The sequence below is a fragment of the Oncorhynchus keta genome, chromosome 26, assembly GCF_023373465.1.
Source record: "Oncorhynchus keta strain PuntledgeMale-10-30-2019 chromosome 26, Oket_V2, whole genome shotgun sequence".
NCBI lineage: Eukaryota > Metazoa > Chordata > Actinopteri > Salmoniformes > Salmonidae > Oncorhynchus > Oncorhynchus keta.
The window spans coordinates 4,321,190-4,347,642 of NC_068446.1; the positions used below are offsets into that span (position 1 = coordinate 4,321,190).

General features: G+C 43.8%; 3 protein-coding genes and 1 long non-coding RNA gene across 8 annotated transcripts; 2 read left to right on the top strand and 2 right to left on the bottom strand.

Moving 5' to 3' along the window:
* Nucleotides 1–7,349: 7,349 nt before the first annotated feature.
* LOC118358619 (tetratricopeptide repeat protein 4-like) lies at nt 7,350–12,544 on the bottom strand. Its single transcript, XM_052480074.1, is given in 11 exon segments — nt 7,350–7,721; nt 7,822–7,904; nt 8,505–8,743; nt 8,862–8,948; nt 9,119–9,182; nt 9,184–9,207; nt 9,209–9,239; nt 9,553–9,630; nt 9,937–10,080; nt 10,173–10,290; nt 12,254–12,544. Coding segments are annotated over 11 exon segments (1,017 nt in total). The 5' UTR covers nt 12,359–12,544; the 3' UTR covers nt 7,350–7,677.
* Nucleotides 12,545–12,640: 96 nt separating this feature from the next.
* On the bottom strand, nt 12,641–15,972 carry pars2 (prolyl-tRNA synthetase 2, mitochondrial). Of its 3 annotated transcripts, none has more exons than XM_035736796.2 (3): nt 15,833–15,972; nt 14,658–15,265; nt 12,641–14,531 (listed from the first exon to the last, which is right to left on the bottom strand). In XM_035736796.2, the coding sequence occupies exons 2-3, from the start codon at nt 15,240–15,242 to the stop codon at nt 13,650–13,652; spliced, it is 1,467 nt and encodes a 488-aa protein (XP_035592689.1). In that variant the 5' UTR covers nt 15,243–15,265; nt 15,833–15,972; the 3' UTR covers nt 12,641–13,649. The 3 variants fall into 3 exon arrangements, with proteins under 3 accessions (XP_035592689.1, XP_035592691.1, XP_035592690.1); XM_035736798.2 differs by having other exon boundaries at nt 14,658–15,059; nt 15,833–15,937; XM_035736797.2 differs by having other exon boundaries at nt 14,658–15,111; nt 15,833–15,918.
* Nucleotides 15,973–16,161: 189 nt separating this feature from the next.
* LOC118358685 (uncharacterized) lies at nt 16,162–19,969 on the top strand. Of its 3 annotated transcripts, XR_008079946.1 has the most exons (6): nt 16,162–16,420; nt 18,381–18,519; nt 18,888–18,987; nt 19,325–19,361; nt 19,449–19,561; nt 19,784–19,969. It is a non-coding gene; the product is annotated as an uncharacterized LOC118358685 (long non-coding RNA). The 3 variants fall into 3 exon arrangements; XR_008079944.1 differs by lacking the exon at nt 19,325–19,361 and having other exon boundaries at nt 16,264–16,420; nt 19,436–19,561; XR_008079945.1 differs by lacking the exons at nt 18,888–18,987; nt 19,325–19,361 and having other exon boundaries at nt 16,266–16,420; nt 19,436–19,561.
* A 1,361-nt stretch (nt 19,970–21,330) lies between these two features.
* Nucleotides 21,331–24,091, top strand: LOC127912222 (dynein axonemal intermediate chain 4-like). Its single transcript, XM_052481135.1, has 4 exons — nt 21,331–21,478; nt 21,682–21,835; nt 21,973–22,016; nt 23,241–24,091. Exons 1-3 carry the CDS (start codon nt 21,426–21,428, stop codon nt 22,009–22,011), a joined length of 246 nt encoding a protein of 81 aa, XP_052337095.1. The 5' UTR covers nt 21,331–21,425; the 3' UTR covers nt 22,012–22,016; nt 23,241–24,091.
* The last annotated feature ends 2,362 nt before the right edge of the window (nt 24,092–26,453 follow it).

Consider the following 26,453-nt stretch of genomic DNA (forward strand, 5'->3'; position numbering starts at 1 on the left):
GGGACGTGGGTTCCCATCCTTCCCCATCCCTTCTATCCCTCTTCCTTCTCTTCCTCCTTCCGCTCATCCTCTCTGAAACTCCTTGCGTCCTCTCTCCTCGCCTCCTTGTCAAAACCATTGGAGGGGACTTTGACTTTCTCATCCAAAAGGGTTTTGAGATGGAGGCCGAGGAGAGAGAGGACATGAGCATGCAATCGAGATTCTCTCTCTCTGTCAACACTCACCTTGGTTTTCTCCCTGGTCCTTGTTCTGGGCTGATGACGTCACCAAGCAGCATCACAATGGTGGATTCCCTCCTGTTAAAGTCATTTATGGTCCTTGTTCTGGGCTGATGACGTCACCAAGCAGCTGTAGAATGGTAGATTCCCTCCTGTTAAAGTCATTTATGGTCCTTGTTCTGGGCTGATGACGTCACCAAGCAGCTGTAGAATGGTAGATTCCCTCCTGTTAAAGTCATTTATGGTCCTTGTTCTGGGCTGATGACGTCACCAAGCAGCTGTAGAATGGTAGATTCCCTCCTGTTAAAGTCATTTATGGTCCTTGTTCTGGGCTGATGACGTCACCAAGCAGCTGTAGAATGGTAGATTCCCTCCTGTTAAAGTCATTTATGGAGGGAAAAAGAACAGAAAATGGAAGGCAAAAATAAGATGGAAAAAAAAAACACAATAGACTCAGATTTTCCAGCTGAGGTGAGCACAACCATTTGGCGGTAGAGGTGGAGTCTGACTAAAGATAAAATGTCTGACCAGGAGAGAAAGGGCTCCGATGTGATGTCTGTTAACACACTTTACAACCTTGGCCTCTTAGAAATGGTACTATTGTCTCAAAAGGGTTCGCAAAGATCACAATTCCTGCTCTTGAAGCAATTAAAGGATAAAAGAGAACTTCCTAAATATAATCTAAACTATTTTATCACTTTTAACATGAATTCATCGCTATAGTCAGATGTTTCAGTTTCACGTCAACAGTGTTGTGTCAACACAGAACACAGTTTGTCACACAGTTTGTCTGAGTTTGTCACACAGTATATTAATGCATGTGCACCCTCTGGTGGTGAGAAGAGGAATCTCACATAAATGGTTGAGAAAACAACTGGTGGTATATCATAAGAAGAAGAAGAAAAAAAACTCCTAATCTATACTGGACAGATCGTAATACAACAAAAATATTATCAGTGTTGAGAGAGAGATTATCATGTCTATTGACAGTTGGAGGATCTGCACACTGTTCTTCATCTCAGTGTACATGCCATGTCAAAGGGTTTCTTTGCCAAGACTCTCATGCCTTCTCATACAGCTGCAACTGTATATGCAGTCGTAAATCTAGGCCTTTCTTGAGTTGGGCTCTGGGATGGAACAACTGTTGAGCATCTGAAGTGTATGGTTGTTTGTGGAGGAAAGGGGTTGAGTGTGTATGAGTGTTTGTGTATGAGTGTTTGTGTATGTATGTATGTATGGCCCACAACTGTTGAGCATCTGAAGTGTATGGTTGTTTGTGGAGGAAAGGGGTTGAGTGTGTATGAGTGTTTGTGTATGAGTGTTTGTGTATGTATGTATGTATGGCCCACAACTGTTGAGCATCTGAAGTGTATGGTTGTTTGTGGAGGAAAGGGGTTGAGTGTGTATGAGTGTTTGTGTATGTATGTATGTATGTATGTATGTATGTATGTGTGTGCATCCCACAACTGTTGCTAGGGAGTAAAGATGTTTAGAACAGTATAGGATGAATCACAACAATTTTTTGCTAAAATAATAATTGCTTGTCAAAATGTAATTTTTTGGAATGGCAATACTGATAAGTGGTAACAATCCTTTGCATAAACTACCTACGTTATTACAAATATTAATTGTTAAATGAGGGCAATGGAAATGCTTTTGGCGGCTGATCTGCTTCTATTCTGTGGGTGGCACTAGCTGTGTGCACTAACCCAACTCGGGATGAGGAGGTGGAATAGTGGGGACCAATTGAGTTTTACTTAGCTGGTATAGCTATATGGACACTCAATCACTATGGTAAAAACGGTGAGTTTACAAACATACACTGCCGTTCAAGAGCTTTGGGGTCACTTAGTGTGAAGCAATAAAAGTGTCCAGACTCTGAGTATCTGTAACAGCATTTGTGGGTTCAATTACAGGCTGTCCAAAACAGAAACCAGTCTCTTTTCAAAGGATGGGTCCCGTGCTCTCGGGGGCCATGGGTTCCGAGGTGGTCGGGGGTAGTCTGCCGGTCACTGGGATGACAACACAACTCGGGATGAGGAGGTGGAATAGTGGGGACCAATTGGAGTTTTACTTAGTAGCAGTGCAAATATCATGGTATAGCTATATGGACACTCAATCACTATGGTACTTTTAAAACGGTGAGTTTACAAACATACACTGCCGTTCAAGAGTTTGGGGTCACTTAGAAATGTCCTTGTTTTTTTTAAAGAAAAACACATTTTTTTGTCCATTAAAATAACATCAAATTGATCGTAAATACAGTGAAGACATTGCTAATGTTAATTTTTTAAAATGGAATATCTACATAGGCGTACAGAGGCCCATTATCATTATTATTATTGATCAAACCTACAAGCAACACAAGACTATTATTATGGTGGGAGATTATAACACAGTTTTAAATATGGACCGTAAAGAAAATCACACTACAAACTATAACCCTCATCCACTTAATGAAATCATGAAGAAATCATGAAAATTCTCTCTCTTACATACAAGCATACATACACATGTATATACACTGCTCAGAAAAATAAAAGGGAACACTTAAACAACACAATGTAACTCCAAGTCAATGACACTTCTGTGAAATCAAACTGTCCACTTAGGAAGCAACACTGATTGACATTACATTTTACATGCGGTTGTGCAAATGGAATAGACAACAGGTGGAAATTATAGGCAATTAACAAGACACCCCCAATAAAGGAGTGGTTGTAGTGTGGTAGTGTGGTTTTTCACTTTAATTTTGAGTGTGACTCCAAATCCAGACCTCCATGGGTTGATACATTTGATTTCCATTGATAATTTGTGTGATTTTGTTGTCAGCACATTCAACTATGTAAAGAAAAAAGTATTTAATAAGAATATTTCATTCATTCAGACCTAGGATGTGTTATTTTAGTGCTCCCTTTATTTTTTTGAGCAGGGTAAATATATATATATATATATATAAGCATCTGAAATATGTCCTATTCCAATGAGATAGACAGTACAGAACTGCATGCCATTCCTTATTCCTTCCCCAATCTGTATTACATGTCTGTCCCTGGGGGAAGAAGACAACAGCCAGTCAGTCAGTCAGTTGACTCTGCCAGTTTGAAGTAGTGTAAGGGGACAGAAGTCTCAGGCCGTTACTATATAAAATGATGCATTCTCAATTAAATACCTGGTTAAATAGGAAATAAATAATTAGGAGGAAGCCAACACACAGGAGGACATCAAGTCCCTCACCGAGGGCATGGAGTACATCCCAGGCCACTTCCACCTGGACCTCAACCTGAACTGTGAGCCCAGTGGGCTGGGGGAGCTGTGGAGGAGGGATACCCAGTTGAAGGTGGACTCCCTGGGGGCAGAGTCTGGGTACTGTAACACACATAGATCTTATGGTTAAGAATGAAGGTTGGGATGTCTGATATTGTTCATTGAACTTCTCTAAAAACATAGGCGTACGCACATGTTGTTGTTCGGTAGCTCAAGCAGTGCTGGAGTAAACATGGAACTGGAATGATAAAGTACCTCAGTTGGTACGATGATTAATACACGACATCACAGGTACCTCCATTATTGTGTCCGTTTGAACCACCTGGAATAGGCCAAGGAGGCCTTCATGAGCACCAGAGAAAGCTGGATGCAGGGGAGTGCGTAGAGAAGGTGTCCCAGCTTATGGTGAGGTCCAGGCTGATGCCTGGTAGGGCAGGCCTATCTATGCCCATCCCTATAATATGATATTCATATATCACAGAAGAAAGGAAGATGATATTTCAAAATAGCAACAATCTATAAGGGAAATTGTGTCTTGAGTCCTGAATGCTTAATGTGTAAGAATACTGTAAAGCAAATCAATCTTTCCTTGTAGACTAGATATTGAAAAAGGACAAGGACTCCAGACAGTCTCACTACAATAAAGGACTGAAGCTGCTCACAGAGACCCTGAAGTCAGAGAAAACATATCAGAAAGGTATGCATATACTGTACACTGAACAGGAATATAAAATGTGATTTTGTTGGTCCCATGTCACATGAGTTGAGATAAAAGATCCCAGACATTTTCCATTTGCACGTAAAAGCTTATTTCTCTCAAATGGTGTGCACAAATGTGTTTACATTCCGGTTAGTGAGCATTTCTCCATTGCCAAGATAATCCATCCACCTGACAGATGTGGCATATCAAGAAGCTGACTAAAAAAGATAATTTCACAGGTGCACCTTGTGCGGAGGACAATAAAAGGCCACTCTAAAATGCGTAGTTTTGTCACACAACACAGTGCCACAGATGTCTCAAGTTTTAAGGGAGTGTGCAATTGGCATGCTGACTGCAGGAATGTCCACCAGAGCTGGTGCCAGCGAATGTAATGTTAATTTCTCTACCATAAGCCACCTCCAATGTAGTTTTAGAGAATTTGGCAGTACGTCCAACTGGCCTCACAAAAGCAGACCACTTGTATGGCGTCATGTGGGCGAGTGGTTTGCTGATGTGAACAGAGTGCCCCATGGTGGCGGTGGGGTTATGGTATAAGGAAGGGCAGGAATAAGCGATGGACAACAAAAAACACAATTGCATTTTATCAATGGAAATATGAATGCACAGAAACCGTGACGAGATCCTGAGGCTCATTGTGCAGTGCAGACCTTTTAAAAAAAAACATTTTTTTAAAGGTATCTGTGACCAACAGATGCATATCTGTATTCCCAGCCATGTGAAATCCATAGATTAGGGCCTAATGAATTAAATTAAATTGCCTGATTTCCTCGTATGTAATTGTAACTCATTAAAAACGTTGAAATTGTTGCGTTTATATTTTTTGTTCAGTATAGGAAAGGAAAACATTTATAAATGATTATTGCTCTCTCGTTCACTCTTTATCTGAACCCACAAGATGAGTGACGTGTCTAAGTGTATGGATTCATCATTCAGTATCTTCCTACCTGCCTCCCCCTTTCCCCCACAGCCCTAGCCGTGAGTGATTACCGAGCACTAGAACAAGCAGTAAAGCCACAGCAGTAAAGCCTCATGACACATTTGTATAATGCTTAGCTGAAATAAGAGCTCATTTATCTGCCTGCTTCCTGAACAAATATAAAGGGCTATAGACTTGGCGCCAGCTCCTCTGAGAGGGGTTATATTCTAGTCACCCTTGTGTGGGGTTGAAAACTTTTCATAACCTCTAGTGGCGTCTCGTAGGTTTTTATGCACCTGCCAGGTTTTACAAGAGAGCATCCCCGGTCATTATTGAAGTTAATGTAAAAGAGAACGTAATATTGACTGTTTGACTGCAGGGCATAAAACTAGCCACGGACAATGTGTTCATCCTGAACAGGCTGGCCAAGGTTCTCTATCTGCTGAGGAAACAAGACGTCCACAGGGATCTGTAACATGGCTCCCAACTTGCTGCCTGACCCTGAACTCAACTGGCAGGTCTACTGAACCCGCACCAAGGTACAGTAGGCCTAGCGCAGTAGCCCTAACACGTCTAAGCACAATGTTCAACTTAGTTTAAACACACTTGACACTATTGTTATTCCAAAGCAATGCCACTTCACTAATGTCAATGTCACTAAACCAAATAGTTAATCTAAGCCAAGAGAACATGACACTCTCAGGGAGAGATGCATGACAATCACAGGATACACACAAAATGTACATAAAAGGACATGTGTATACTCAGATCAACATGATGGCCTATGTGAGGGACCTGGAGAGGGCTAAACAGGGTCAGGGAGGGCTCCCTGACAGACATAACCTGACTGAGTCCAAGGCGGACTTGGAGAAGGTGCTTAGTTTTCACCCGTCCCACACACACACCTAGAGATGGGACAGGTGAGTGGGGATTGTTCTGTCGTTTGACGACACACTGCAAGCACTACGACAGCTGTCAGATCGGGTGTGTAGACATAAGGTGTGTGTGTGGGTGGAAAAACAGAATGTCTAGTGAAACAATGTCTCACTGTGTTTCTGTTTGTGATAGGCAAACATGAATGCAGGTGTTGCTACAGGTGCATCACCACACAAGTATAACAAATCTGTGTGTATCTTACCAGGTGTATTACTACATGGGTGTGGATGTCCTCCAGGAGAGCCGAATGGTGGATGAGGAGGCGTTGAACAGAGCCCTGGTGTCTCTGTCAAGGCCCTGTAGTGTGACCCTGGGGGACAGCCTCCCAAACCTCCACCAGGGGGTGCTGTCTCGTTCTGAAGGACAATGAGCAGAATGCAGCTGACTGCTTAAAGAGGGCACTAGAGCTGGAGCGGCCTGGGAGCAGGGACACCGCGGTTTGACGGTGCCTTCTGAAGTCCCTGCTGGGACTGTTCACCCAGAGCGGCCCCAACCCTGGACCAGCCATCAGTCAGTTGGAGGTGTGGGTACAGAGGGCCCAGGAGAGGTACCCAGAGAATGAAGAGCCTGTGCAGGGCCTACACCGGAGGTGACAGTGCAGTCTAACCGGACGGCTAGGAAGAGACCTCTGGCTAAGTCTAGCCTCTGTCCCTGGGAAGTGGGAGCCCATGTCGATGGAGAACCAAAGATCAAGCGTTGATTGGAACTGACAGGTTCCTTTTCTAAAGTGTTCCCAGTCTTGCAAGAAGAGAGACATTTTACCGTTTCCTTGTTCCAATGAAGATTTTGGCTTGAGTCAAAAGACTTGGCACTAAACATGCCATGTTCATATTCTTCAGGAACCCCTGTTTCTATCTATTTTGTCTTACTTGAATCAACCCACAAACTGAATATGCCTCAAGTCATTCAAGGAGTTATAAGACACAAACTACTGATTTACATCCGATTCATTCAGTAAGCAACGAGGACACACTTAATACTTTAGTGATGAACCATACCTTCCCGACAATGGTGATAATCACACAGCTAATTTTGACTCAACGATAATGCTGGGCAATTCAATGGTTTATTGATTTAATCTGTCCCAGGGGTTTTTACAGACCTATAAATAAATATTCCCATGACAATTAAACTCGATTATTACCCCCCCCTCTGTGTAATCACGTAAAGGGGAAAAAATAATAACAGTATCTTCACTTTATTGGGTCGTACTGCTACTGAAGTTTGACAAGCGCACGTGCAACTACATGTTGTTGTGACAGTGAGAAGAAAATGACAACCAGAAGATGTGTACATTCCATTAAGGCCTTTTAGTTATAGTGACAATATTACAACAGATTGTATGACAGGTTACGCCCACTCTAAAATACTATTTGATCTCTAGGTGGAGTATGCACAGCTCGTGAGCACCGCAACATTCTCAATCCCTGAGCGTGGGGATGCTGCTTGCAACACTGTCTCTTCTTCTATGTAATTTAACTCAATTTGTGTGTTCACTGGTGAAAGAGAGAGTTCGTTGTTCTTTTTGATTGACAGGTCTAGGTTGACTGATGAAGAGAATGTGTTAAAAGCTGTGTTTTCCTTTCTTGATATGAACTTCTCGCAGAACGGTGACCCCTTTACCAGAATGACGAAGCTGGGAGTTCCTGCCTTCGTAAAACACCTGTCAAATAAGCAGGGAAGAGCCGTGAGAAAACAAATCAGCAAGTCACAGTATAAAAGTGAGTTCAAACAACTTTGTGAGAAGAAAATACATTCTGTACCTTTTATGCTGAAGAATTGTAATGAGAGGCTTCTCGGGGTTGACTTGATGTAATGACTCTTTCTCATGGTCTTCAAAGAACAGCTAAGGAATAGAGGTTTCAGAATGGCAAAATAGTTGGAACTAAACTGAGGAAAGCAATTTCAGAGACAGTATAACCCAAAAACTGTTGAATGAAACCAACAAATCAAAGTAGATCTTTCCAACCCCACCTTCTGTTGAGAGAGAGAGAGAGAGAGAGAGCGAGAGAGAGAGCGAGAGAGAGAGCGAAAGAGAGAGCGAAAGAGAGAGCGAGAGAGAGAGAGAGAGAGAGAGAGAGAGAGAGAGAGAGAGAGAGAGAGAGAGAGAGAGAGAGAGCGAGGAGAGCGAGGAGAGAAGAGAGCGAGAGCGAGAGCGAAAGAGAGAGCGAGAGAGAAAAAGAGAGAGCGAGAGCGAAAGAGAGAGCGAGAGCGAAAGAGAGAGCGAGAGCGAAAGAGAGAGCGAGAGCGAGAGAGAGAGAGAGAGAGAGAGAGAGAGCGAGGAGAGAGCGAGAGAGAGCAAAGAGAGCGAGGAGAGAGAAGAGAGCGAGGAGAGAGAAGAGAGCGAGAGAGAGAGAGCGAGAGCGAAAGAGAGAGCGAAAGAGAGCGAAAGAGAGAGCGAAAGAGAGAGCGAAAGAGAGAGAGAGAGAGAGAAGGGGGATCATACCTGGAGGACTCGCTGAGGGCTGAGATGAAGTCTGTTTGTTGGTATTCGGGGTACAGGAAGAGAACTGGCCAGTGCATGATTCCCGGTTCATCCAGGAACACCTTCACACCTGTGGCCTCCGTAGAACACAGACCATCCAGGTCCAGCCCTGCCATGGCTCTACAGGAGCCTCCATCATCCTCACTGTCAGACCTGCGCCTGGGACGCTGATGAGGCATTAGTAACTGGATGCCACGCTCCTGTAAAGCAAATACAAGGCAAGTTAAATGATGAGCAGCCGTTTCCTCATCAACTTATACAGGAATGATGAGATAAGATGAAAGTCTTGTGATTTTTACTTTCTACCATCCTACTCACCTTGATGGCAGCCAGTAGGGCCTCTCTCTCACTGTGCTCCTTCTTCTCTTTGACCTTTGCCTTCCTTGCATCTCTCCCTACCGCTCTCTTAAACCACAAATACAACAATTTCAGCATAGGTTTATATAAAATATGAACTCCATTTACAAAGATCCACCAAACTGCTTTGTCCACTTATAATCCTTTAGGACTGTGGTGACAAAAGAAGAGTAAAAATGAAGGTCATAAAGAGCACTGGATCATAGCTTCTGTCATGCCTTATGTATGTCTGCTGTAGCTCTCAGCTCCAGCAGCTTCTTGTCTGTCGGCTGCGGCTTGAGTCTCTTCACACCACTGCAGGGCGTCTGTATTTTTTAAGCTCCGTGCAACATGTGGCACCTGGGAACAGTCAAGACAGGACATGGAGGATGAAAGGAGGAGGAGTGAAGGCAGAACTGCTAACTAAAATTTAAATACAATTCAGGGTTGGGGTCAATCCCCATTTCAATTCAGAAACTAAACCAAATTCCAATTTGTCCTTATTGAAAAGCATTGAAGAGAATTAGAATTTCACTGTACTTCCTGAATTGACTGGAATTTAAATGTAATTGACCCCAACCCTGACACACACTCGCCTCATAGTAAAATGTGTTGTGTCTACATGTGTATTCCAGTAGAAAAGTCAAATGTGATGTTTATCCTATAGACAAACCTCTGATTAATGCTTTGAGGTGGTCTGGTTTAAACTTCTTTGCAGCGACAGCACCATTCAGTGCAGAACGCATGTTACCTGCAAGGCAAGAGTACGCGAGTGAAGGATTGCAACAAACATCCCAGAACACGCTTTGGAAGACTCACAGACAGACTATAAGACCAGTGGTTCCCAACAAGGGGTACTAGGACCCCTGGAGGTACTTGTCCTATCCACAAGGGGTACTTGAGAAGAGTCACGAGACCATATGCCTACTGGTAAAATGCACATGTACTCTGGGCAGAGCAAAACTCAGTTGGTGGTACAGTAACTGAAATAGGTTGGGAACCACTGTACCGGACAAATATCATGAGATTAACGATGGAAAGATTCTAAGAACAGTACCCAGGTGGAAGTGTGCCGCCGCCCGATTAACATTATAGTCACTGCAGCTCTTCTTCAGCCCAGCCGTATAGGACACGATAGCCTTCTTGTAGTTCTTCTCCTTGTAGCAGTCGTTCCCCTCATCTTTCAAGCTCCCGGCTTGCTCTGAGGAAAAACAACATTCCCCTTGATTCTAAGATCTGGACTGCTGGTCCTACATCAGCACTGGGTAGAAAGTACAGTAGTGGCTGTCATACCTTCTAGTGGTCTGTCATCATCGTGTATAATGGAATGAATAGCAGCCAGCTCCGGGTGTTTCATGGGGTCGATCTCCTCAGGGGCTGTCTTCATGAACATGGGCACCTTATCAAACTCCTGCAGTGCAGTGGAATAAATTATGTAATTGAATTAGAAATAGATTGGAGCCTGTGGCCCCTGAAACCCAAGGGGACAGTTCTGGGCATAGCAGTGTGCACTCAGTTGAGTAATGTTAACGTTACACACAGTTATGGGCATTGCTGGCCTTTTCGTAACTAATAACCAACTAGCTAGTAATATAGCCAATACATGAGACTTGACAGTATCACAAATTGTAGAGAAAACTGTGTTTTAACTTAAGTATGAAAAAAAAAGGGTTTGGCTATTTAAAACATATTTGGTAGTATTCTAGCTAGCTAACGTTTCTTGTGGTTAGCTCCCATCCACAGATACTGGTGAAGTCGGAAGTTTACATACACTTAGGTTGGAGTCATTAAAACTTGTTTTTCAACCACTCCACACATTTCTTGTTAACAAACTATAGTTTTGGCAAGTCTGTTAGGACATCTACTCTGTGCATGACACAATACATTTTTCCAACAATTGTTTACAGATTATTTCACTGTATCACAATTCCAGTGGGTCAGAAGTTTACATACACTAAGTTGACTGTGCCTTTTAACAGCTTGGAAAATTCCAGAAAATTATGTCATGGCTTTAGAAACTGCTCATAGGCTAATTGACATCATTTGAGTAAATTGGAGGTGTACCTGTGGATGTATTTCAAGACCTACCTTCAAACTCAGTGCCTCTTTGCTTGACATCATGGGAAAATCAAAAGAAATCAGAAAAGACCTCAGAAAAAGAATTGTAGACCTCCACAAGTCTGGTTCATCCTTGGGAGCAATTTCCAAATGCCTGAAGGTACCATGTTCATCTGTACAAAAAATAGTACGCAAGTATAAACACCACGGGACCACGCAGCCTTCATACCACTCAGGAAGGAGACACGTTCTGTCTCCAAGAGATGAACGTACTTTGTGCAAAAAGTGCAAAGGACCTTGTTTCCTCCAGCATCTTCACAGGTACAGGAGTATCTATATCCACAGTAAAACGAGTCGTATAATCGACATAACCTGAAAGGCCGCTCAGCAAGGAAGAAGCCACTACTCCAAAACCACCATAAAAAAAGCCAGACTACTATTTGAAACTGCACATGGGGACAAAGATCGTACTTTTTGGAGAAATGTCCTCTGGTCTGATGAAACAAAAATAGAACTGTTTGGCCATAATGACCATCGTTATGTTTGGAGCAAAAAGAGGGAGGCTTGCAAGCCGAAGAACACCATCCCAACCGTGAAGCACGGGGGTGGCAGCAACATGTTGTAGGGGTGCTTCAAGACATCAGTCAGGAAGTTAAAGCTTGGTCACAAATGGGTCTTCCAAATGGTCAATGACCACCCCATGCATACTTGCAAGCAAAGTTGTGGCAAAATGGCTTAAGGACAACAAAGTCAAGGTATTGGAGTGGCCATCACAAAGCCCTGACCTCAACCCTATAGAACATTTGTGGGCAGAACTGAAAAAGCGTGTACGAGTAAGGAGGCCTACAAACCTGACTCAGTTACACCAACTCTGTCAGGAGGAATGGGCCAAAATTCAACAAACTTATTGTGGGAAGCTTGTGGAAGGCTACCTGAAAACGTTTGACCCAAGTTAAAGAATGTATAGGCAATACTACCAAATACTAATTGAGTCTAAACTTCTGACCCACTGGGAATGTGATGAAAGTATAAATAATTCTCTACTATTATTCTGACATTTCACATTCTTAAAATAAAGTGGTGATTCTAACCGACCTAAGACAGGGATTTCTTACTAGGATTAAATGTCAGGAATTGTGAAACACTGATTTTAAATGTATTTGGTGTATGTAAACTTCCGACTTCAACTGTAGCTTGCTGGCTAACGGTTTCGCCAGCATATACGGTATAACAGCATAACGGTTAGCCATATATAGCTAACAACTACAAATGAGATCAGCCGTTTGTGTGGAGATGCGGTTAACGTTACGTTTTACCTCTTCCCAGTTCTTTTCAGAAAAGGCATTGCTATATTTCTCTTTTTTTAATTTCTCCATAAAGTCATCCATGCCGTCGTCGCCCTGTTGTACTAGTGAAGCCATATTCGCTACAAATAAGGTGGATATGTTTGAAGATTAAACTAGTTGTTGAATTACAGTTTTAGTATGACTACTGAAGCGACACGTATGAACATTTGCATTACAAAAATCATACAAGTTGTTTACACGTGAATGTTGCGGTGCCACATCAAAATGCTTCCGTAGAGGGAACAGAAATACGACTCAATTGTTCCGTAGCAATGTGTGTATCTGATTCGAGTGGAGAGATCCATAATTTGCACTATATTTTTCTGTGAATCCAGTTGAAACATTGATACAAGGCAATAAGAATTACAAATGTGTTTATTGATTTTTACGACAGACATCAAACATGCATGGCTACTGAACCATATAGTTATTGTCTCCTATTCCAACCTACCCAACCACCTGCATGTCCATCTCAGTGTAATAATATATTTCAGTCCAGCTCAGTTCGTATCAGACAAAGATTAGTGCTAGTAGGTATAGGCCTGTTGAACACTAGCCTCTTTGCTACTTGTCATCATCGCACCCAACCACAAGCATGCCCATTTCAGAGGACCAATAGATTTCCATGTTCAATAGTTTAGTCAAATCAAACTTTACTTGCCACATGCGCCGAATACAACAAGTGTAGACTTTACCGTGAAATACTTACAAGCCCGTAACCAATAGTGCAGTTCAAGAAGAAAATATTTACCAAGTAGGCTATAATGAAAAGTAATAATAAAAATGAACACAATAACGAGGCTATATACAGTGGGCACCGAGTCAGTGTGCAGGGGTACAGGCTTGTTGAGGTAATCTGTACATGTAGGTGGGGCGAAGTGACTATGCATAGATAACAAACAAACAGCAGCAGTGTACAGGGGGGGGGGTCAATGTAAATCGTCCGGTGGAGATTTTTATGAATTGTTCAGCAGTCTTGTGGCTTGGAGGTAGAAGCTATTGGTCCTGGACTTGGCGCACTGCTACCGCACTTACCATGCGGTAGCAGAGAAAACAGTCTATAACTGTGGTGACTGGAGTCTGACAATTTTATGGGCTTTCCTCCGACACCGCCTATTACATAGGTCCTGGATGGCAGAGAGCTTGGCCCCAGTGATGTACTGGGCCGTTCGCACTACCCTCTGTAGCGCCTTACGGTCAGAGGCCGAGCAGTTGCCATACCGGGCGGTGATGCAACCAGTCAGGATGCTCTCGATGGAACCTTTTGAGGATCTGAGGACCCATGCCAAATCTTTTCAGTCTCCTGAGGGGGAAAAGGTTTTGTCGCGCACTCAGTAGTCCAGTTCCATGTCAAGATCAGTGCAACTCAGACTGTCTCCACACATCTGAGTAGGTCTACAAGTCCATCTCTACTGAGGAACGTTGTCTCACCAGTCTGCTGACAGATCACCTCAAACCTGGGCGTCTCCTCGGCAGCCTTCTGTCCCACTACCACCACGTACGGGTATCCAAGCCGACTGGCGTCCTTCAGCCTCTTACCAATGGTCATCTGTGTCCGGTCATCCAGAACCACCTCACCTCTTAGCCTAGGCAGAGCCTCCCCCAGACTGAGGGCCAGCTCCTCAGCTAAACCAGCCACCTCATCCACCTTACTGCCCCTTTTAGGGGGCAGAACACAGACCTGATAGGGGGCAAGCAGCCCAGGCCAGCGGATTGCCTCCTCCGTGGACATCACCTCGATGGCAGCAGCGAGGATCCGGGTCACACCCAGCCCGAAGCAGCCCATCTCAGTGACAGCAGGCTTGTTCTGGGTGTTGTTGAAGGTGGCGTTGAATATGTGGGAGTACTTGGTGCCTAGGTAGAACGTATGGCCTACCTCTATGCCCTTAGACTCCACCAGCGTTCCCTCCTGGCACTGTGGGCAGTCTGTCCGGCCTGGTTCCATGGTCTCCACATTGGCAGAGAAGGAGCAGCTACCACAGACCAGTAGCCTGTCCTCTCCGATGTCTGCGGGGAGCTGAAACTCATGGGAGAGTTTACCTCCAATGTTTCCTGTATCAGCGTGGACCTGGACAATGCACAGGCCTAACCGAGAGAAAAGGCGGGTGTAAGCCTGGCACACAGATTCATATGTGTGGTATGCAGCTTCTTCGCTCATGTCAAATGTGTACATGTCCTTCATGTAGAACTCCCGCCCGCGTAGAAGCCCAAACCGAGGCTTCGGCTCATCACGGAACTTGCGGGTGATCTGCATATACAAATGAAACACACGTCAGTTTATTACCATTATAATATCAACCCAAGTGTATGAAAAGAAGAAAGAAGCCACACTCTGAATAAACTAATTAATCAGGCTTCATACTGTATCCTATACCTGGTAGAGTAGCAGAGGCAGCTGCCTGTAGGACAGGGTTCCCTGAGAGGCCAGTAGTTCTGTCACAGCCTCCTCATGGGTGGGGCCCAGGCAGTATTCCGCCCCGTGGCGGTCCCTCAGGCGGAACAGCTCTTTCCCCATCAGGTCCCAGCGCTCACTGCGTCTCCACAGCTCTGCCGAACACAGGCTGGGCATATCCAGCTTCTGCCCACCGATCCCCTGCATCTCCTGGTCGATCAGCCTCACCAGCTTCTCCATGGAGCGCACAGTGGTCGGGAGGTAGTAGTAGCAGCCAGGGTTGGAGGGGTGAATGAGACCTGCCTGCTGCATCAGTCTCTGGCTCTTGCAGGTCATATCCACCTGAGCACGCTTCTCCTGGCCCACATCACGCAGGTTGGAGGGCTGGAAGAGATGGGAGACTAGGGGAAGGTGTGTGCTAGGGGGAAGGTGTGTGCTAGGTCGGGAGATGGAGTCAGTGGGGGCATGTCCAGCAGCACAGCTCAAATCGCTTTTACAGGGAGTGCTCATGGCTCTGGGTAGGCGGGGCAAGACTCTCTGCCAAAGGTGATGCATCAACACTTCCATTGCAGCAGACTGGTGTCAATATCCTTGAATTAAGAAAAAATAATACATGACGGGTGGGTATAATTTGTGGAACGTTCCAACAGGAATATGTTCCAAAAACTTTGTAAATAACAAGGTTGCCAACAAACAACGCATACAGAGTTGTCTAGCGGCCGAATAAAATTCCGGGTAGGGAGGGGGCTAATTTCATTATGGTTTCACTCACCAGGTTAATTCTGAAAAATGTCTCTCAAACATGAACAATAAGCTATGTGGTGAGTTGATACCTATTCGGCAGCTAGCTAGCTAGATGAATTGATTATGCTACTTTGTATGCGTTGTTATAAATTATACCCACCCTGTTACACCATGACACTTATTTTGTTGGGCAATGCAATACCATAATAACATTACATCATTCAATGGTAAAATATTTCACCATTGACAGTACCAGGTTGCTAGCAAGATGCGTTCAAATAAAATATATTTGATTCAACCTTAACGTTAGCCAGGCAGGTGTAACGTTAGCTGTCTGTAAAGCTAGTTAAACAGGCAAGTTAGCTAGATAAACTCTACCAAGCAATTCGGGAGGAAGTAAGAGAGCAACTCACCTTGTGTAAGATAGTGAAACGATGACCTAGTATTTTGATTCATACCGATGTGTATTAGTTACACGAGAGAAGAATGCTGGCCATGCTTCCTCTTAAGAGTAATGTAGATCTCCCTGGATAACTATTCCCAGTGTACTGCCACCTACTGTCCTGGAGTAGCTATTGTTAGCTAAAAATGTGTTCTTTTTTTTAAAAATCCAAAATTTGATTTTCAAAATTTAGAGAATGTATGATGTTATGTGATGGACAAACACAGTCCAGAAAAGCAGACAACGGAGTCCCAAAACGAGGTTATTCGTCTCTTTCCTGACCAATCAGGATCGTATCCGTTTCAATGGATGTTCAACTGTAAAAGGTTATGGGAGGAGTATGTTTCCTTTTTAGTCGTGACTTGCAACATACACCTAGTTTCCTGAATCGGGTCACACATGCTGAGCACTTGTTGGCTGCTTTTCCTTCACTCTGAGGTCCAACTCCTCCCAAACCATCTCAATTGGGTTGAGGTCTTAGGAATGTGGAGGCCAGATCATCTGATGCAGCACTCCATCGCTCTCCTTCTTAGTCAAATAGCCCTTACACAGCCTGGAGGTGTGTTTTGGGTCATTTTCCTGCTGAAAAACAAATGATAGTCCCACTAAGCGCAAACCAGATGGGATGGTGTATTGCTGCAGAATGCTGTGGTAGCCATGCTGGTTAAGTGTACCTTAAATTCTAAAGAAATCACTGACAGTGATTGTAGAACCATTTTTGTTCGCTTAAAGATCCTTCACACGTGATAGAGAGAGACCACTGTCCTCAATGGTACTCCCACCGGCTTTGGTCTTTGTCATGGTAGTTAGCAACTTGATTACACTGTTACTCCTCGCAGTTCCAGACAGGACAGGTCACAGGGAAGATTGAAAACAACAGACAGCAGGGATCTAGACATCCACAATTCCGGGACAATCCACGGTCCCAGCCACAATGGCTAACCGCGTCGCAGGCTGCGTTCAAGCTCTCAAGAAAACCCTGCTCGCTGCTACGCCAAATAGCTCCTCTGACCCGTGCTTGGTCGGCAGGATCACTGGACAGAGACTAGCAGTCCCAGCAATTTATGCCAACTGCGTCGCAGGTTCCAAACTAAAAAGTTAAACTAGCTACTAAGAACTTTCCAATTCACTTTGTAAACAACAATTAGAGCCATACTATATTTCTGCGCTCGTGAGCGAGCTTTACAACCCTGCCTGGAAACCGCCCTGCATTCACTTTTCATGGTTAAAAAAACCCAGCCTCATTTGCTGTATGATTTGGAGATGTTTGAACTGGGCCATGACCGTTTCTAAATGAAAGCGCATTTTTTTTGGAGAGGTTTGGACAGAGTGTATTTTAGTTTTTTGCAGTTACTTTTTTTTTTCAACAAATAATGCATGCCTCCAATAGCGAGTGCTAAACTCTGACTGCACATTCTGCAAGATTGATTGTCTAATCAAACGGTTTAAAAATAAATGCTACAGCCCACACTTCTATGCAAAAGACAATTAGTTGTTCAATATTATTTTTATAAATACATAAATATGTTAGGCGACCTGCTGCTATGCCTTGGTACAGGCTCTGAGATGAATTAGGCTGAATGAATGTTGCGCTCCTATCGCACAGCAATACTGTAGCCTACTGCCAAATATTGTAAAGAAGCTACCGGTCTATTTACTTTTTTTCCCCCACAATTTTTTTATATCCAATTGTTAGTAGTTACTATCCTGTTTCTCCTGTACTGGCTCGGGAGAGACGAAGGTCGAAAGCCATGCGTCCTCCGAAACACAACCCAACCAAGCCGCACTGCTTCTTAACACAGCGCGCATCCAACCCGGAAGCCAGCCGCACCAATGTGTCGGAGGAAACAGCGCATCTGGCAATCTGGTTAGTGTGCACTGCGCCCGGCCCGCCACAGGAGTCGCTAGTGCGCGATGCGGACAATGCTAGGCCAATTGTGCGTCGCCCCACCGACCTCCTTGTCGCGGCAGGCTGCGACAGAGCCCTAGATGCAGGGCCCTAGACCACTGCGCCACAGGGGAGGCCCCCTGGTCTATTTACTTTTGAGCATGGTTGGCTATTTAATGAGCGATGGTTAAATGCATAGGCGGAATAAACCAGTCAGGTCAGAAAAGGAGAGACATGTCCTGCAATATAATAAAATAAATATGTTAGGCGACCTGCTGGTATGCAATGTCCTCATCAACGGCAAATGCGTCCGTCTGATTTCAAGGACCATAAATCAGGCCTGGTCTGCTGCTGGTCTCTGAAGAAACCCACAGGATGGATGTCACTGACACCTCTAACATTCCTGTTTTTTTTTGCATCTCAGTTAATATCATTCGTTTCCACAATAGTGCTGTGCCTGTAACCTGGTCCCAGATCTGTGTGGGCTGTATAGCCAACCCCTATGGTCTTTACAATGACAAACATTTGACAAGACATCACAAACCGATCTGATACCAGACTACTGTACCTGTGCCAGGTTAGAGAATAGTTTAGTGACTATGCTAATAAGTCTTGTGTTTTGGATCTACAGTGGCCTGAGAAGATCTTTACCTGTGAGAGAGGACTCCTCTGCTAGCAACGCCAGTCAGCTAGCTGTGGGGATGCATGACGGCAGAATTAGCCACCTACAACGTCGAGACCAGAGAGAAGACACCCGTCATTGACAGCAGGTCTGTGTGTCCTCAGAGAGAATGCGAGACAAAATCTACATGTTTTATTTCTCATAGACAGCAGGTGGCACTCAGACAGACAGGCTAAATGATTTACAAAGCATAGCCAATGTCCACCAACATTTCTGCTTCACCCACAGGCTATACCTTTGTGATTAGTCAGTGGAGTTTCTCTGAAACAGAATTACTTGTGAATTATTACAGTATCTCCTGTACATTTGTTCTCCCCCATTTCTCATCATCCATCTGTATGTCTGTTGTTGTTATGGCTGGTTACCTAAGCTGGGATGACAGAGTAACTGTATCTAATTTTAATCATCCCCATTTCCAGTAGACACTGAAATATATACTGATCTCATCTTACACAGACGTAACAAAGCTGGTAGAACTGGAATCTGTGAAAGTGCTACAGGAAACCTGCGTATTGACTATAAAACGCCAACCCTGCACGGGAGGTTCACTGCATTTGTAAAGAACCTCAAACTATTTATTTAAAATTATTTTAACATTTTTAAATTTAACCTTTATTTAACTTGGCTGGTTCTTAGTTGAAGCACACATATATATATGTGTGTGTGTGTGTGTGTGTGTTTATCCCTGTGTAGTGACTGTGCCCACTGTGTGTGTGTGTGTGTGTGTGTGTGTGTGTGTGTGTGTGTGTGTGTGTGTGTGTGTGTGTGTGTGTGTGTGTGTGTGTGTGTGTGTGTGTGTGTGTGTGTGTGTGTGTGTGTGTGTGTGTGTGTGTGTGTGTGTGTGTGTGTGTGTGTGTGTGTGTGTGTGTGTGTGTGTGTTTATCCCTGTGTAGTGACTGTGCCCACAAACATTCTAGCCCAGTTTGGCAGGTGAGGTGGATAGACCATGTGTGTGTGTGTGTGTGTTTATCCCTGTGTAGTGACTGTGCCCACAAACATTGTAGCCCAGTTTGGCAGGTGAGGTGGATAGACCATGTGAGGGGTCCGTCAGGGGAGGGAGGACAAGGGAGAGACTCTGTAGATCAGCAGGATAAGCAAGTGGTTCCTGTGGAAATGCCTTGACTGCATAGGTACAGATTTACTTTAATATCTGAAAGTTGTGGGAACCCTTTCTCCTAGTGTTTTCAAAAACATGTGCCCCTTCCAATTATCCCAAATACCCACTCACTGGAGACTACTCGTCCTATTTCTGTAGACCCTTTTGCAGACAACTCTTGTAGACATTTCCCGACATAACCATCCAGTAATAAGCGTAGTCGTAATGTCCTTTAACCTGTGCCTCCCCCATGAAGCTGAAGAGGACGAGGAATGAGAAAGCCAATAAGCAAGCTGGAGAAAAAGAGAAGAAGAGCGAGGCATGATATCACGCCAGGCGCCGGGAATCTGTTTCGACTTCCATCCTACGGTGAGCATGTTCTTACGTTTTCCTAAAAGATAGTTACACATGCATTGCTTTAGTTATTTAGCTAGGCCTTCAAATTCCTTTTGGAACATTGGCCATCGACAAACCGTGTCCATCCCATTCTGTGTCATTCATTCGAGATGTATTACGTACAGTTGAAGTCGGAAGTTTACATACACCTTAGCCAAATACATTTAAACTCAGTTTTTCACCATTCTTGACATTCAGTTAGGCTCACCACTTTATTTAAGAATGTGACATGTCAGAATAATAGTAGAGAGAATGATTTATTTCAGCTTTTATCTCTTTCATCGCATTCCCAGTGGGTCAGAAGTTCACATACAGTACACTCAATTAGTAATAATAACATTGCCTTTAAATTGTTTAACTTGGGTCAAATGTTTCGGGTAGCCTTCCACAAGCTTCCCACAATAAGTTGGGTGAATTTTAGCCCATTCCTCCTGGCAGAGCTGGTGTAACTGAGTCAGGTTTGTAGGCCTCCTTACTCGTACATGCTTTTCAGTCATGCCCTCACATTTTTTATAGGATTAAGGTCGAGGCTTTGTGATGGCCACTCCAATACCTTGACTTTGTTGTCCTTAAGCGATTTTGCCACGACTTTGGAAGTATGCTTGGGGTCATTGTCCATTTGGAAGACCCATTTGCGACCAATCTTTAACTTCCTGACTGATGTCTTGAGATATTGCTTCAATATATCCACGTAATTTTCCTCCCTCATGATGACATTTATTTTGTGAAGTGCACCAGACCCTCAGGCAGCAAAACACCCCCACAACATAATGCTGCCACCCCCGTGCTTCACGGTTAGGATGGTGTTCTTCAGTTTGCAAGCCTCCCCCTTTTTCCTCCAAACATAACGATGGTCATTATGGCCAAACAGTTCTATTTTTGTTTCATCAGACCAGAGGACATTTCTCCAAAAAGTAGGATCTTTGTCCCCCTGTGCAGTTGCAAATGGTAGTCTGGCTTTTTTATGGCGGTTTTGGAGCAGTGGCTTTTTCCTTGCTGAACGGCCTTTCAGGATATGTTGATATAGGACTCGTTTTACTGTGGATATATATACTCCTGTACCTGTTTCCTCCAGCATCTTCACAAGGTCTTTTGCTGTTCTGGGTTTGATTTCCACTTTTCGCACCAAAGTACGTTCATCTCTAGGAGTCAGAACGCATCTCCTTCTTGAGCGGTATGATGGCTGCGCAGTCCCATGGTGTTTATACTTGCGTGCTATTGTTTGTACAGATGAACGTGGTACCTTCAGGCGTTTGGAAATTGCTCCCAACGATGAATCAGACTTGTGGAGGTCTAGAATTTTTTTCTGAAGTCTTGGCTGATTTCTTTTGATTTTCCCACGATGTCTAGCAAAGAGGCACTGAGTTTGAAGGTAGGCCTTAAAATACATCCACAGGTACAACTCCAATTGACTCAAATTGACTCAAACAATTCAGCTGTGGCGGCAGGATCTGTTCCCTCCTGTGCTGGGCTTCACGCGCACCCAGAGGACAGTCTATGACATGTGTACCCCCAAGTGGGCCACGGTGCTTGGGTCCGTCCTGGGAGCCAGCAGGTGAGTTGTCTTTTTCTTTCTCTCTCTCCTATTCTGTTACTTTCAATCTCTTAAATTGTGAGGGAACAATTGATTTCACCCTGTCTCTTTCCCTCCCTCTCTAGTTCCTTATCTTAAAATGATATTCCAAAGATATTATTGATCAACACGTTACTTTGAGCATCATGGCCTACTGAATGAATAACCATCGTCTCTTTCCCCAGCCTGGACCCCACCATCGTGACCCTTGCCAGTCCTGGGGTAAAGCTGACCTCCCTGCTGTTTGCTACGGAGACAGACTGCAACCTGGTGGGGGACAGTGACGGACAGGTCAGTGTCTACCGGCTCAAGAACCTCACCGTGGGAGAGGCAACTCAGGTGGGCAGGAGATTAGATTAGAGTGCATTTTACAGCACACTCTTCAGGATAATCTTCACTGAAAGTGCTTTTTAGTCCAAGACTAGGTTGTGGCAGAAACCTTGCAATTACCGTGTTTTATTGCTCTGTTCTTACAGAGGGACTCATCTTTGTGCAGTACGTCCTATCCTGCATGACCTACGTGAGTCACCATCTCAATCACTGAGAGCTTTAACTTTCAAACATGCTTCAAACTGTTCCCTGTGTGATAAATCTGTCTGATGACAGACCACCGAAAGGGGCAATAAACTGTTGGTACATCCATTTTTGGACTTATAAATGAATGATATGTACCCGTTGATTCCCAGAGATTTATTACTTATAAATGCCTCGTGAGCTTAGTTCAACTGCCGTACCATATCAGAACCCAAGTTAAACTTGTTTTACTCCAAAGTAAATGTAAACAAACGTTGTATATCACAATAAACATGGTTACAATTATAATCCAGTACTTGCATCCATAGCGGTCTTTGAATTTGACAGTGGTTGCATTTCTCCATCCCCCCCGCTTTATACCGAAACAGTGGTGGGGAGAACGATTTGTCATTGTTTCAACTGCTGATTGTCACTTGTTACAGTACTTTGCCGACTAAGAATGCATTTTATAAACACACTGCTTTGGGCTGGATGTGTCAATGTGAGGTTTACCATTGAAAATGGTCTATGAGCAGAATAACTGTGTGGCCTCAATTAGCCACTAAATCCCTAGTCTGAATGCACCGGTTTTCTTGAAGCTGTGCAGCGCCATTTTCCCTACGTTTCCCCCCACGTGGGCTAACCAGCTAGCCATTTGAGTTCTAGACAATGAGCTTTAGCCCCTTACATTTGAGTGACAGCTAGCAATAGGCCTGCCCATCGTTATCCAATGAGGTTGCAGGCTAGGCCCAACGGCTCAAGGGACACAAGCAGAGAGTGAGAGCAGTGACTTAGTGCCCATATAGGACGTTGTACGGGGGACCACATTGTGAGGGATACCACTTTTCAGAACTACTGGCTAAAAAGTATACAAATGTAAAGGAGAATCTCTTTAAAGGGAAACTCCACTCAAAACAGTGTTGCGTCATCGTGATGATGTGACCGTTGACTCTTTGCTTCTTGAAAGTCATATATCTTAAACTAATTGCTGACATGCGAAACATTTAGGGACTGTAGAACAGTGGACTAATGGAAAAAAAATACCAAAAAGGTTATTTTTGATTGGATTTTCCCTTTAATTGCCATATTCTGCCCAGATCAAGGATTAATTTCCTCTGTGGGGGGGCTGTTATCTCCCGGGGCAAACAAAGTTTACAGTAAAATGTCTTCCACAGAATTCAATAGTACATATTGTACTGTATCTTATGGCATCTTTTTTCTCTCCCCTCAGGTGTAAGACGTTAGAGGACATCATCGGCTCCACCTTGGCCAGCCAGCGGTGCGAGGGACAGATCTTTCTATGGGTGGAGAGTAGATGGACACCCTGTGTCTTATGTGTCCCACAAGCCTGCCTCATCATAGGCTGTCTATATAATGTTTGGTCCTCGGGGAAGTATTGTAGGAGACTGAACGTCTCCATTTCAGACCTCCAATGAGATTAGTGGAGACCATGTCTGCAGACGGACTGCATATTTTGGTTTTATATTGAGAATAGAAAATATGATAAAGTATTATTACCTTAAAACATGTTTCCGCTTGTACACTCACTCTCTCTCAAAGTTAAGATCAATATCTATATCAGCCAAATGTTTCTTTCCATCTTTTGTTTTACCTGGCCCAATGCCCAGTTCCAGTCTTCAATAATAGCATAACACAGAAATAGTTGGAATTGATGTCATCCAATTTTATGGGCATTCTGCCTGATTCTATGAAGCTGCTGATCTTGTTGACCAAACCATACAGGAAAGGTGTCATTGAGCTTGTTCTGATGACTGAGGGTCTCTGAGTGACTGTCACACACACCCCTCGGCCTCCAAACAACTCAGCTAATGCCTGTCATTATGTGGTTAAAGGTTTTTCCTGACATTTCAGAAAGGTAAAGGTAAAAGGTCATTGTTATGGGAGTAAAAAAGGCTCGAACGGAGTGGAATCTAAAGCTTCTCGAGCAGAAATACATAAACATCTGGTAAAATGGACATCTGACAGGAGTAAACAGATATACCATTATGACTTCTCTCTCTGTGTCTACCTATCTGTTGTCTGGATCACTACCCTTGTTTCCAAATCTGTGGTTTTCATCAAAGCAGACAACTAGATAAAAAAAAAAAAAATGTATTTAGACTCGAATCCTTGAGTCTACTGATGCAACCGTGCGTCAATCTAATTAACATAATACACCAATTCCCATCAACATCATCAATTTAAGCTAGAAATATCTGTTTGGTTTTTTTTGCGTGGGCTGTGTCTCAATCCATCTATGTCGGCCCTCCAAGTCTGCAGTGGAAAGTGACAGAGCCACAGCGCTGTTTGTCAGACCATGAGACATCCCGAAAATCGGTCTACTCATGAAAATGTCTGTAGTGTCCGAACTGTTTGGCTTACTAAAAATGACTCTCACAAACGATAGTGTTCTCTGTTTTGCTCCATAACCCCCACGGGACACTGAATGTAACCAGGTACTAGTGTAAAACATTTGAAATGTTAAGTGTAAACAAAACAAAAAGAGAATATTTCCTGAGCCGATGTGTTAACCTCTGTCTGTATCTTCCGAACCGTTTGTGCTACAAACTAATATGACCCCACTGTGGAAAGAGGAGAATCTTCTTTTTGCTCTATGACCCCTACAAGTGTCATGGGACTCTGAAGGTTACCAGGTACTAGTGTAAAACATTCATGGAAGTATGGAGGAGGTTTTGTAGCAACAAAAAAGGGGTTAAATGTGTAAAAATAGCTTTCTATTAAACCTGAATGTGTTATTGTCACGGCTTTCGGTGGAAGAAGAGGAGTCATTGGACCAGAATGCAGCGGGGTATGTGTAACACGGTGTCTGACCACGCTGCTTCCGGTAAGCACGGAGAGTTGGCTCAGGTCTCTCGCCTGACTCCGCCAATCTCCCCGTGTGCCACCCCCAAAAAAAATATTTTGGGGTTGCCTCTCGTGCCTGTTGCGCTGGCTTACCTCATATCGCCGCCGCTCACCTTTAGCTGCCTCCAGTTCTTTGGGGCGGCGATATTCCCCAGCCTGTCTCCAGGGTCCCTTGCCATCCAATATCTCCTCCCATGTCCATGAGTCCATCAACCTCTGCTCCCGGTTGCTTGGTCCTTTTGTGGTGGGTGGTTCTGTCACGGCTTTCGTCGGAAGAAGAAGAGGAGTCATTGGACCAGAATGCAGCGGGGTACGTGTTCATCTTTATTAGCTTAACTGACTGAACACTGAATACAAAATAACAAAAGAATAACCTCTGCGAGGTACAACCAACACTAAACAGAAAATAACCACCAAAACAGGCTACCTAAGTATGGTTCTCAATCAGAGACAACAAAAGACAGCTGTCCCTGATTGAGAACCATACCAGGCCAAAACATAGAAATACAAAACATAGACATGCAAACATCGAATGCCCACCCACATCACACCCTGACCAAACAGAACATAGAAACATACAAAGCAATCTACAGTCAGGGCGTGACAGTTATTCAATACATTTCTAAGGGCTCCCCCTTTTAGAGATTGTAGCCCTTTCCTGCAGTCAAATGACCTAGTGGCCTCATGGGTAGAATGTTATTCATATTTTCCATAGTTTCATAATGAATAAACTTTCCTTTTGTTTACCAGCAAAACTCCAGTGTTACTATGTCAAACAGTTGTGTTTTATTTCAGTCTTCTGTGATGTATATAAAGTGAAATATTGGGACGCAAACTCAAAATGTAACACATTTCAATTCTATATCTGACATGGTACAGGTGTCTTCTTTTTATTAAGTCCATAACCATGAGTGTGAGGTGTATACCTTTTTTTCATAAAGGTGATTTGGTTAATACTACCAAGAAACACTCTGTGTCCCAGATTTAGCCCACGGCAGTAAAAGGTTAATTAACCAGGAAGTCCCATTGAGGTCAAAATACCTCTTTCCCAAGGGAGACCTGACAAAACTGAAGAGCACTGACGGATGGTCTCCAACCCTTGTCCTGAATAACCACTGGATCCGAGAGGTCAGGATGTCAAATCAAATTCATGAAAATGAATCAATGATGAGAGAATTGTCAGATTAACTGATAACTGACACAAACATGGCGGCGTCGCAGAAAGATCAATATGCAGTGGACCAAGAGGCTGTTAGTTCAATTCCCAAGTCAGGAATGGTGAATAATCATTTCTGTATAAATGAACTGTAATCATGAGTCAAATATGTAAGTTGAAAACACTTTGTCCCTTGCCAACAGACAAAGAGCTATCAGTCGTTCACCAATCATGTCCTTGCGAACAGCAACATGGTGAAATGAAACCATTTTTTGTGTGTGTTTTTTGTAGGGGGTGGGGGGCGATTCATTGGGACCATCAGGTAACTGATACACAGAAATGGTCCTGCAACGTTACCATGAAACGTGTCTATAATATAATATGTTCTGAGAACATTGGCGACCATGTTCTTTGTTGTCAGAA

Coding starts and splice junctions, on each gene's coding strand:
- pars2 (XM_035736796.2), bottom strand. CDS start 15,242: ATGGAAGTGTTGATGCATCACCTTTGGCAGAGAGTCTTGCCCCGCCTA. Junction 14,532..14,657: donor TGCCTCTGCTACTCTACCAG/GTATAGGATACA, acceptor TTGTATATGCAG/ATCACCCGCAAGTTCCGTGA.
- LOC127912222 (XM_052481135.1), top strand. CDS start 21,426: ATGTGTACCCCCAAGTGGGCCACGGTGCTTGGGTCCGTCCTGGGAGCC. Junction 21,479..21,681: donor TCCGTCCTGGGAGCCAGCAG/GTGAGTTGTCTT, acceptor CTCTTTCCCCAG/CCTGGACCCCACCATCGTGA. Junction 21,836..21,972: donor CCGTGGGAGAGGCAACTCAG/GTGGGCAGGAGA, acceptor CTGTTCTTACAG/AGGGACTCATCTTTGTGCAG.